Source organism: Montipora foliosa, chromosome 1 (genome assembly GCF_036669935.1).
Source record: "Montipora foliosa isolate CH-2021 chromosome 1, ASM3666993v2, whole genome shotgun sequence".
Lineage (NCBI taxonomy): Eukaryota > Metazoa > Cnidaria > Anthozoa > Scleractinia > Acroporidae > Montipora > Montipora foliosa.
In genome coordinates, this window is record NC_090869.1 from 46583737 (window position 1) to 46593736 (window position 10000).

At 41.5% G+C, this 10000-nt stretch overlaps 1 protein-coding gene across 1 annotated transcript in view; it reads left to right on the forward strand.

Annotated features, from left to right (window-relative positions):
• LOC137999732 (phosphonopyruvate decarboxylase-like) overlaps positions 1 to 10000 on the forward strand; it is a 22959-nt gene that overhangs the window by 11732 nt on the left and 1227 nt on the right. The window contains exon 10 of the mRNA XM_068845609.1: positions 6741 to 10000. This exon is cut by the window's right edge and continues 1227 nt beyond it. Coding sequence (XP_068701710.1) covers positions 6741 to 6923 — 183 coding nt within the window. The 3' untranslated portion in view covers positions 6924 to 10000. The remainder of the gene's footprint in view (positions 1 to 6740) is intronic.

Here is a 10000-nt window from a genome sequence, read left to right on the forward strand (position 1 = left end):
TTTCCATCCTCCCGCTCGCTTCACTTGAAGTTTCATGATAATTCGGAAATAAATGTGCCATTCTTTTGCTGGCCTGGAATTTTTTCCTCGGCGTTTTTGTCGCCATGTTATTTTAACTGATGCTTGAAAAATATGTACGAAAGTCAAGTAGACTCGGCTAGTGTACGACTGATAAAACCTCGCAAATATCAGTCGTGCAGTAGTCTACTTGACTTTCATAAATATTTTAAATCAATTTTGACTGATCACGATCTTCTCTGATCCAACGCTGTGCAAGACTTATCGTCCACGGTTTTTGCAAAGGTCTTAAAACCTCAACTTCACTAATGCTCGAAGTAATGCGTGACATACTACAGTCGCGTTACCTGCGCAGTAACGTTGCGCACAAACAATTAGCGCGAACGTCCTTAACAAACAACTCAAACATATTAATTTGACACTTGTATTTTAATTTGCTGTTCACCTTGCATTCCAGTTATTATTGTATTGTCGTTTAAATTCCCGCAATTCCTAGTATCTGTTTGTTTCTTATTTGCATTTTGTATTTCTAGTTTGCCCCAAAATCCGTTCTCAGGTTGAATCCGTTTTTACCTGCTGCAGGTTAAACTGGTGATCCTCACTTTTTCCTTGGTTAAATATGCACATGAATTAAAGAAACTTTTTTGGAGCCTAAATTAAGCCTGGAGAAAAGTTAGGGTCAGGTTGGGATTAGTTCTGGTTACTATTTAACAATTAGACCCGTAGCCTCAATAGCCCATGAGGCAAAGCCGAATGGGCTATTGCCCCGTGGCCCTTGAGGGCGAAGGGTCTAATTGTTTTAGTATCACCCAACTGGTCGCACAGAAAAGGCAATTATAAATAAAGTTATCAAATACAAGTTGAAGAAATATTTATTTGGGAATAAAACGAAACAAAACGTCACGCATTTCGCTACTCCAGGACTATTACTAATAGTCCTTCAGTGGCGTAGCCAATTAAAATGCAAGATTTGCATTAGTCCACTAGTTGGGTGATACTAAACTTGGATATCAATTGAATTATTGTACAAAAGTAAACAATGAAAAGACTGTGTTGGGTTGAGCATTGATTGAAGATGGAGTCAAACCCAGTGTGTTTTAAGCAACGCTTTTAATCACGCTCGCACGTATTCATGTGCTTATCTAAAAGAAGCACCTACATGAAGCATAATACCCAACATAGTTAATCGAGGGACTGGTTATGAAACCTTAGAACTTTCAAAAGCGAGAACAATGTTGTTGCAATCGATGTTCAATTGACCGCGACCCTGCACAATCTTTTGTTTTCGCTTCGCACGGGTCCCCAAATTAGTTGCTCATAATTTAATCGAAGGATTTGATTGGTTATTTTCGCGAAAAAAGGCGTGTTTTGTGCAGGGTCAAGGCCAAAAATACGGACAAAAACATGAAACAAAGGAACTTGTCCAGTTTCATAACCATCTCCATGCATTAACTATGTACCCAATTATGGTAATGTCCACACTATGATAATGATAACTTTACCTGCTCGGTTGGTGATGGTGACATCTTATTTCAAGTCCACACTGGTGTCAGGCAGGGGTGTGTCATGTCCACATTTCTTCTCAACCTTTTTGTGGACTGGATCATGCGGCGCACCACTGAGGATCAGATCAGGGGCATCGGATGGACGCCCTTTTCCTATTTGGAAGACCTAGATTACACTGATGATCTAGCCTTACTATCACACACCCACACGGACATTCAAGAGAAGACGCAACGCCTTAACACCTTTGGGAACCAAGTTGGCCTCAACATCAGCAGCAAGAAGACCGAAATTAAGGGACTGAATACTCCCGACGCACGACCAGTCCAGATTGATAATGAAGAACTTCCTTACACAGACAGATTTACCTATCTTGGCAGCATCATCAGTCGAGATGGAGGAACTGATCTGGACATTCAGAGCCGTCTCAACAAGGCCAGAAACTCGCTCAACATGATGAATGTAGTATGAAGTATGGCACTCCTCCGCTTACATTACTCTCACCAAGCTGAAGATCTATCACAGCTGCGTCCTTTCAACTCTCCTGTATGGTTCAGAATGTTGGCGCCTAACGGAGAAAGATTTAACAAAACTCTCCACATTTCACACCAAGGGCCTTCGGCGTATCCTACGCATCGTTTGGCCTAATGTCATCTCAAATAAAGATCTCTTTGAACGGTGTGGAACTGAACCAATGGCTACCATCCTGTGAGGTGACGCTGGAGGTGGATTGGCCATGTTACCCGTCAAGAAACTTCCATTACGAAAACTGCTTTACATTGGAACCCAGAAGGGAAACGGAAGAGGGGCCACTTCAAGATCACTTGGCGATGGACAGTGGAGAAAGAAATCAAGGAGATGGGAAAGACCTGGGGAGGCATCAAGCTTATGGCAAAGGACCGGCAGATGTGGAGGGAGCATGTTGCTCCCCTACATGCCACTTAAGCGTAAAGGGCATGAGTGAGTGTAACTGTAACGCGGTAACGCATTATAGTAACAAAACATCAAAAGCAAACATTGCATATCATAACTATGACTCTGGATCAACTTAATGTGTATACAAGGATTTGGGCAATAAAAACAATGCATGCGGTTCCTGTCGTTAAATTTAGCTAGCACTTGGGTCACGCTTCGTGCACTTCTGGTGTGGCGTCTTGGCTGCTGCGGGGAATTACTCTCTCGTTCTCTCCCTTGACATTCAAGATCATGGTCTGGTATAGATGGGCTAGATGGTGGTACTTCCTTGACAGGGGTCATCTCGCCTGGTGCTGTATTTGCGGTAACGTTAGCTTAATTTTTCAGTACAGGTGGACTCACAAACTGTTTATCCGGTGGGGGGCTTCTGATAGGTCACCATCTGGCACTGGTGTGGTCTCGCTCTGAATTCTAGGCTTCAGATGCTTCCATGTTGTTTGATATATTCTGCCACCAATGCCAACTAGATGTGTTTTGGGCTCTTGGATGGGTTGCGTACTGTTCATTATAACAGCTGGTTCCTAAATGCCTTTTAAGGTATTACGAAACACTGACTCCTTGTTGTTCAAGATCCTTTTGTCGATGCCGGCTTCCTTGTTGTGGGTTTCTGCTTGCTTGGCCTGACACTGTTAGTTTGTCTAAAGGTGGGTGTCGTCCAGAGGTTGTTTGGACAGGAGGTTGCTTGTTGCACTTGGTAGCAGTGTTTGAGGTTTTCGCCCAAAGAGTAACTTGTAAGGTGAGGGAAGCTGGTTGTCCAGTGGTGTTGTGCGGTACATCCATCGGGCTGTTTAAGGACATTCTTCACTCTCTGTTGCCTTTAACAGCGAGCTCTTGCAAGTTCCAATTGTGCTCTCAGCTAGGCAGTTTGCCTGGTGGTGGTAGGGAGAGCTGAAGGTTAGCGTGATACCGCTTAGTATACACTGCGTCTTGAACTTTTCGCTGACCAAAATTAGCACTTTCAGCCGTTTTTACCGCTGTAAGACTAATGCGTTTGTTAAAAACGGGTCAAATGGCCTTCTCGAGTACAAATACCGTGAGATATTTGTACTTGTTTAGGTGTTATTTGTACTCTGCTAACTGCAGTTGAATAATAATGATTATGATTATGATGATGATTATTATTAAGATATTATTAATTATTGGGAGACGTCGTCGTCATAGGCGCCCACGAGCAATACCGCTAGCCATGATTACCATGCGAAAAGCAACTGGTAGGTTCCTACCTGGTTTTGGTTCTACCACTTTGATTTCATCACAAATTTTTTGCTCTTAAACATTGGGCGTAGATCTGCTCCGATATATATATACATCTTATTCGATAGTTTAACACATAATACGCGCGGATATTTTGCGAGTTGCGTAGTATTTTCTGAGCCCCGCAGGGGCGAGGAAAAATACGAGCAATGAGCAAAATGTCCGCGAGTATTATATGTTAAACCATCGAATAAGAGATTTATTATTCCACTACGAAATGGGTATTATTTTGCTTCAATTTTATTTGGTAATAAAAGCATAATCTGTCCTTCAGGGTGCGTGCGTCACGCTGTGGAAACGTTCTTGGTGTAGGTATTTGGCTTTCAAGAACAAGTTTATTACGTGCTTCACATGAATCGATATAGCTGCTGAGTTTCAAGGACATGTCCTTGAAAGGACAAGAATGGCAACAAAGACGTATGTTAAGTTAAGTTAACTTAACTTAACAGCCATAACGCAAATAGGTATCGCACGAATAGGCATAACGCAAAAAGGCATGACGCAAAGACGCATAACGCAAATGGCCATAGCGCGAAAAGGATAACACAATGAGGCATAAGGCAGAGCCATAACGCAGAGGCATAACTTAGACAGGAAGAAAAAGTCCGATAGCGATTATATGTTCTTTCCCTTGACATGTCTCTCTCTTTGTCCAGCAAGTCCAATGATGTTTATTCTCTATTTTCAAATTCCCCATAATATACTTTGTTTGCCTCCCAAATTTTGCATAAACCATTGTTTTCAAATGCTCTTGGGAATATGCAGTGTCCCCAAGAGCATTTGAAAACAATAGTGTATGCAAAATTTGGGGGGGGGGGGGGGGACAAACAAAGTGTATTATGGGGAATTCGAAAATAGAGAATAGGCTCCACATTCTCCTCTCTGAGAGTTGAGATCATCGGCCTCCTTACCGAGTGGTTGTTGTGCCTACCTGTCAATCTGGCGGCATCGCTCATGAATTTCATGAAAGAACCGAGCGAATTTTTTCCTAGTGGCTGTTTCTTGAACCAAATCTTGGATGACGGCTTAACAATCGACGCCAGATAAAACGGGGAATCTGCATTGGTCATTTCAGGCGGTCTTCCTGCCAAGTATTCTTTAATGATGCTCACCGGACAGCGTGATCCACCAGTAGCGAACATTTTGGACTTGAAAGTGCGGTCAGGGACGAATTCGTGTTCTCCAGTCCGAGTCTTGCTTCCACGCTCAGTTGTCCACTCAACATACTCTCTTCCATGGGGGCATTCTATGGAGGTATATCTATGACAAAATTCAATGATCAGTATTTGAAATAAAATGGTCCAAATCATGAATGAATCAATCCAAAGCTGAATGGCAACAAGCCGATTCTGCAAATGGCCATCACGGAAAGAGGTATAACGCAGAGGCATGACGCAAAAAAGCATAACGTAAATAGCCATAACGCAAACAGCCATAACGCAAATAGGTATCGCGCGAATAGGCATAACGCAAGTAGGCATTACGCAAAAAGGCATGACGCAAAGACGCATAACGCAAATGGCCATAACGCGAAAAGGATAACACAATGAGGCATAAGGCAGAGCCATAAAGCAGAGGCATAACTTAAACAGGGAGAAAAAGTCCGATAGCGACTATATGTTCTTTCCCTTGAACAATCAATTGACTTTTTTTTAGAGCTGAAATTGTGTACGGAGTACACAGTCGTCATGGCTATTTTATGTTATGAATATTTGCGTTATGCTTTGCTGCGTTATACCTTGCTGCGTTATGCCTTTTTGCGTTATGCCTGTGCGTTATTTCTCTTTACGTTATGGATATTTGCGTTATGGCTGTTTTGCGTTATGCCTATTTGCGTTGTGGCTTTTTGCGTTATGCCTCTCTGCGTTATGACTCTTTCCGTGATGGCCATTTGCAGAATCGGCTTGTTGCCATTCAGCTTTGGATTGATGCATTCATGATTTGTACGATTTTATTTCAAATACTGATCATTGAATTTTGTCAAAGATATACCTCCATAACATTCTTCGCGTTTAATTTGTATGTCTCCAAACTTTACTCGGTGATGTTAGTCACGAGCTCTCCACCCAAAGAACAGGGTGTTGTAAAACCAAACCGTGCGTACAAAACTTTGCGGTGTGTGGCATCCAAGTTGTTTCTCGTCCCACAGCTTTTGAATTTGAGTTTCACTTAGTCCTTGCGCTTTGTTTGGCTTCTGCCCTTTGCCAGAACGGCAGAGTTGTTTCTGTGGCCTTTGTAAACTGTCTGTCAGTAAGTATACTGTACTGTTTCCTCTTTTCCCTTAATGAACGGTCGAAACTCCGTACCGTAGCTGTTAATGTGTCAGGTTCGTATTCATCTCCGTTTTACTTGCATGCGAACATTTAAAAGAAAGTGGGTTAAAAGCTTGTCAAGTTCTTTTTCTGGTATGTTTTCAAGAGTTCTTTTTTCGTTAACAGTTTTTGCCCAAAGGTAAAATATGTTAAGGTCACTTTGCGTCTTTTTGGTCGTGTTTTTGTTTCTGTTTTCGTTAAGAAAATTGTCAATGTCTTCATCGTTCAATTGTCCGCTTTTTGTTTTTTCCGTCAGTTCTGTTTGCTCAGCAACTGTAACAAGACCACCTTCCGTTTGTTCAGTAAAATAGTCCGTTCCTGTTAGCTCGTCATTTAAAAAGTCGAGTCCAAGGGAGCCAAACAAGTCGAATTCGTCCGGTCCGGCTATGATTGGTGCTCGCCTGTTTTTAGTCCGTATTTGCTCTGTTCTAAACCGGTCAAACCGAGACACTACAGTGTATTACCGTTTCATATTTCGTGCGTTCTCTTGACCAAATATGGTAAAATGGTTTAATAGTGGAATAATAAATATATATATTTCACTAGTTCAGTTTTTTCATTAGTTTGATAATGGAGACATGGAGTCATCAAAACGTCGCAAAAAGTTTTCATCGCTGGTTTTTATTCTCAAATAAAATCGTTTAAGAACTTGTTTGTTGTTCTCATTGTCCTGTTTAGGTAATGAGAGCAGAACAAAGAGAAGAGGTCTTGGAAGCAGTCAAATTCTTGAGAGGTTTAGAGGGCCCAGTCCTTTTGGAAATCAGAACAAACAAGGGTGGCAGAAAGGACCTAGGACGACCAACAAGGACACCTATTCAAAACAAGAAGGACTTTATGCACTTCCTGGCCATTGACCATTAACCATAAGAATGATGATCAGATGGTAACTAAGCATACAATAATTATAGTATTGTGCGTGTACTTATTTTACCTGTATTTGAGAAGTGGGTCCAGCAAGAGGTTTGCGCTGGCAATCCCCTTGTGAGTTAACGAATAAGTTTCTCAGTCTTACGTCCCTGAGCACTGATAGAAGATTGAGAAAGAACGACACAATGGGAAAGAGATAACCTACTGCAAGTGAGCTGTAATAAATATCAAAGAATTTTGTTATGACAAGGAGATGCTGAAAGAAAAATTTATGTTACTGTCGGAGGTGAACTTACAGAGCAAACCCATCCGATGAAAATATTGGGCAAAAAAATTGATGAGAAATTAAATTTTAGTCTTCAATAAAGTGAGATATCTGAAAGTGCTATTAGTAAGCAACTTGGGATATTGAATAGATTGAAAAATTTATTGCCACCTAGTGTGGCGTTTTTCTCGAGCATCCGACTGGTAAAATTATAAAGACCACAAGAGAGGGCTTAAAGGGAAGTCTTTAAAACTACATCAGATACATGTCGTACTCTACTCAAGAAAGCTAAGTAAACAACATTAGACAATAAAAGGCTCAAGATATACTCATCTTGATGTGTTAAGTTAAAAATGGATTAATACCGAAGTACGTGACGGATCTGTGGAAAGGATAGACGATATAACTGTCTCGCTGTAAGACAGTCACTAACAAGTAGTACTCCATCGCTGTGGGTTAAAACTGACTGAAAAAGAAAGGACTATTAAATGTTTGTCAGCTTTTAGAACTATGATACGCAAAAAGGATATATCAGCTGATGTAAAGTAATGTGGGACTGAGAGATTGTAACCTGTATTCAAGTTATTTCAAGTGAAATTATATTGAATTTATAGATAGTGGTGGGCAAGTTGTAATTACTCTGGCTTTCCAGGGAAACGCCCGAGGTTAGATTTCAGCTTCGTTGTTTCGCGTTCAGTCTGAGTCACAAATCACTCTCAAGCTTATAAAGTGCATGCGTGGCATTAAGGAACAACGAATCGACGACGACGTTTGCTTGTTAGATTACGTGACATGCCTACTGCGCATACCTATGTGGGGACTTGCCGGAGTCGCGCCAAAGTGGACGACGTTGGTAAGGGCGATTTGCCGGCGTCTTGAAAATAGCACGACGCCAAGTGTCAGGTGTCGTCAAGGATAGGAATAGCACTTCAGATACTTGCATAACGCATGTATCAAAGCTAAAACTAAACAATTGTAAGTGATTTTTTCGTCAGGTTGCTGTTCAGAAAGTCAATAAATGTCCTCCCTGCTGAGACTAAACGCAGCCTTGCATTCGTCGTTTGTTTTCTTGTTCAAATCGAACCTTTCAGTACGGAAACAGTTTTTTTTTTACTTCTGAACATCGTATAAAACTACAATTCTTGTTCGGTCATAAGCGTATGCTATACAAGCTTTCGCTTCTGTGAAGTTAGGCATTTTGAATCGAACTACTTGCCTCGTGAAAAGATTAAAAACAAACTTTAGAATCGGCGGGAAAATTTACCTCCCTCACGAACGTCATCGTCTTTACTGCGAATATCGTAAATTCAAATTTGTACCCGACGGCGACGCGTGCTATCACGTGACCCAACGGTTCCGTCTTGCGAACGTTGTCTATTCGTAAGCCCCCTTTTTGAACGAAACGTTGAAAGTAAGCACGAGTATGGTTTCTAATTAGCTCAAACTTCATGCAAATGCACACACCGTTCGCAGTACACCCACGCCAAAAAATGTCGAGTGTTTTTGCAACGGGTCGCTCACCCAGCTTTACCAGCGAACATTTACGAGTGAACATATAACAAAAATCGTTACCATCACTCTAACCTAAATAATCTGACGATCCAGGACATCAGGATGCGTCTAGTCAATATGTTGCTGTGAAATATTTCAGATCATTTAAGGATATAAATTGCAAGTAGTTTTGTATTTTAGTTCGTGTACTCTGTTAGTCGATTGTGATATCTGTTTTACTTCATGGATGCGAGTCCTGGACATACAGTAAAGAGATTTTTAAAAAGGTAAGTGCGTTAATATTTAAGCGCTATAGAAGACTACTGGGCATCACTTGGAGGGACAGACGCACAAACGAGTGAATGAAAGAATAGGTGGAAGACTTAGCCGGAGTACATATACCCCTGATTCAAATTGCGCAAAGCAGAAGATGAAGTTCGTCGGCCATGCCAAGAGACACTCCAGCGAGCTTAGACTGACTAATACCATTATGCATGGACGAGTTCTTGGAAACAGAGGGCGTGGTAGACCTCGGAGAAGCTGGATAACAGATATCTGTGAATGCACGCGGAGTACACCATCACAAGCTATAATTAGGCTTGCTGAGAAGAGAGACTTGAGAATGATCCCAGCATCAGAGTGCCTCTAGGGATCCTGGGAGATCTTTGGCGTAAAGAAGAAGAGGAAGAAGAAGAACTTGAACTTGAACTTGAACTTCTTGCAATGAACGACTAGACACGGCAATAAAGGCTAGGTATGGATGTATGTAGGTATATGTAACATCCACCAGAATTCAGCAAGGTAACAACAACTTTCGATTTAAGTTCTTTAATAGGTTTTTCCTTGAGATGAACAGGAGTTACGACCGAAAGTACAGGTAATGAATCACTCTTGTACTTACCTGGGCAGTTAAGGCCATTTCCCAGTAACTAGACGCGTATCTGCGTGAACTCGTGCTTTCCTGATGTCTGGGATCGTCAAATGAAAAACCAAGAAACGCTGAACATCTTTTGGTGTGGTCTACCGCGAACGGTGTTCAACGACACCATTTTCTTTCATTGCCACGCATGCCTCAATGTTTGCACATGCACTATAAAAGATCAATCGACCATTGCACGACCATGCCCTGTATGCACTTTGGCTAATTTTGCGCATGCGCTTTACAAACTTGAGTGCGATTTTTGACTGAACGCAAGAAAGAAAAACGAGACCGAATTTTAACCTCGGGTGTCGTTCCCCTGGAAAGCCCAAGTTTAAAAAAAATTTAAACAAAATATTTTTGAAGCCCTTCTTTGGTTACAATTTGCCGAAGTTG